A 2,322-nucleotide genomic window follows, 5' to 3' on the forward strand; every position below is an offset into this window, starting at 1 on the left:
CCCCCGCCTCCCCCCACTGACCGACCCCCGTGCGCCCGCCCCGCGTGCAATGCAAGATGCCGCCAACCGCAACTGCCCCGCCCCGCCCGACCGCTTGCAATTGCACGTAGGCAAGTCCCGCGCGCGCGCATGTCCCCCACCTGTCGCGAGCATCGCGCGCGTGTGGCACGCGGCCATGCACAGAATGTCGGCGCTGTGGCCCTCAAAGGTCCTGTACTGGGTCACCTCCCCCTCCCCCTCGTCCTGCCACACAAACACCTGGATGAAGGGAGAGGGACAAGCAGCAGGCGGCCAGTCAGGGCGGGGCTGTGCCGACCCACACCACCTCCACCACCACCATAACAACCCCCGACCTCGAAACCATCGGACCCGAAAACCGCCGTCCCCACCTTGTGGTTCCATCCTGCAGCATAAACAGAGTCGCTGCCGCGCTTGTCGTCCCGCGCAAACAGCACGCACGTCACCTCGAGCTGCGCCTGGTCGTGCTGGAAGCTGCCGAGTGGCAGATACAAAGACAACAAGAGGGATCATTCCAGGGGTCGTATGAACGTTCAGCTTCTTGGGGGCAATTCTTGGGGCCAAGGGGAGTAAGGTCTTGGTTTGATAAATAGGTGATGATGATGAATCGAGTTTGGCGCCGATCGGCACGCAGGTTGGATTTGAGCCAATTTGCTCCGCTGCAAGCTGCTTCGACCTCCTACAAACCCTGCCCGCCCTTCGAGGGAGTCGCCGCGCAGCCAACCCAGCAACACGTTCCCCCCCTCGCCCGCGCGTCGCCGCCTCACGTGCGCAGCAGGCTGCCGTTGTTGAAGTTCCACATGCGTATGCAGGCGTCGTTGGCCGCCGTCACCAGCCGGCGCTCGTTCTTGTCAAAAGACAGCGCAGTCACCTGCGAGGTGCAGACCGGCGGGCGTGAGGCGTGGAAGCTGGGGGGAGCTGCAGCAGCCCTGAGAGTTGAGTCCTACAAAGACCTCTGGGGCGCCATCGCAGACATTCAGTTTTATGTTGTTGAGGCCCAGGCAACCACTTGATGTGAGCATGAATTCAAGACTGCCGTGTCGAGAGGGCTTCACTGCCCCAGTTGAGATGCACGCACGCACGCACCCCCCCAACACACACACACGCACGCACACACACACACACACACACACACACACACACACACGCAACACACACACACACACACACACACACACACGCGCGCGCGCGCGCGCACCTTGCTGTCCCCGTGGGCATTGCTGAAGCGGCCCTCCCTCGAGCCGTCCTGTAGCGATTCAGGTTGCACATGAAATGAGGAGCAGCATCAGCCCGCGCCGACTGTCTGCATGACGTCAAAATCGTGCCGCATGCTGCCCTTCCCATGCGACACGACACCCCGACCATCGACGCTCAACCGGCCCTCGATTTCTCAGCACCCGGTCCCTTTCTCAACCCCTGACAGGCCAACCAATGCACGGGCCGAGTTGCTGTTTGCAATTGGCCCAAATTCATTTTCAAAACGCATCCAGCGCTGAACATGCAAACAGCACCAACCTGCATGCACCACACGCAGACGGTTCCGCCCTCGTCCACTGAGACAGCCACGTGGAAGGTGCTGTTGTACAGCACGCCACGCAGCGGCTCCCTGTGGCCCGTCTTGTCAAGAGTGACCACCTGAGGGGGTTGACCAAGGTTGACCAGGGTTGACCAGGGTTGACCAGGGTTGACCAAGTTTGACCAGGGCTGACCACAGAGGGTGACTTGTGCCCAAGCATTGACAAAACCTTATTGGCAGGTTTGGTCATAGGATCGAGGGGTCTGGCCACAAGAAGGGTCGGCAGATGACTGAAGGGGGTCCGCACTCTGCTGGTCTGCCCCCTTGAAGGCATCTTGTTCGGCAGGGCCCCTGCCCGATTCAACACAACACAATACACACGGCACGGCACACCACGGCACACCGCGGCACACCTTGTGGTGCCACACGTAGGGCCGGCTGGCTGCGGTGACTAGGCGGCGGCGCGCCGGGTCGTACAGCATGCAGCCCGGCCGCGAGTCATCATGACGCTGCCAGTCACCCTGTTTGTTTTTTTGGGGGGGGGGGGAGGGGGATGCCAGCGCAAGGATGGCAAGAGGGAAGGTGTGCAGTCAAGTGCGGGGTTGGGTCAATGACAGCGAGCGTGACACATGGCGCCGGCAGTCGCACGCGCGTGCGTTCCCGCGTGCACGCAAGCACACGCTCCATATATGCACATGGGCGACACACTCGTGCGGTCTTGGAGCCACGTGCGTGGTTGGCTGCAGCCCTTTAAGCGGCCAAGACCAGCACCCATGCTGGGCTGCAGC

The 2,322-nt window shown here is 62.0% G+C and overlaps 1 protein-coding gene across 1 annotated transcript; it reads right to left on the minus strand.

Moving 5' to 3' along the window:
- Positions 1-781: 781 nt before the first annotated feature.
- Positions 782-2,016, minus strand: MNEG_15267 (WD repeat-containing protein 49; the record flags this gene model as incomplete). The annotated part of the gene is made up of 4 exons (XM_014036263.1): positions 782-889; positions 1,217-1,264; positions 1,534-1,653; positions 1,948-2,016. 4 exons carry the CDS (start codon positions 2,014-2,016, stop codon positions 782-784), a joined length of 345 nt encoding a protein of 114 aa, XP_013891717.1.
- Between the last annotated feature and the right edge of the window lie 306 nt (positions 2,017-2,322).

This window comes from Monoraphidium neglectum, assembly GCF_000611645.1.
Source record: "Monoraphidium neglectum strain SAG 48.87 unplaced genomic scaffold scaffold05177, whole genome shotgun sequence".
NCBI lineage: Eukaryota > Viridiplantae > Chlorophyta > Chlorophyceae > Sphaeropleales > Selenastraceae > Monoraphidium > Monoraphidium neglectum.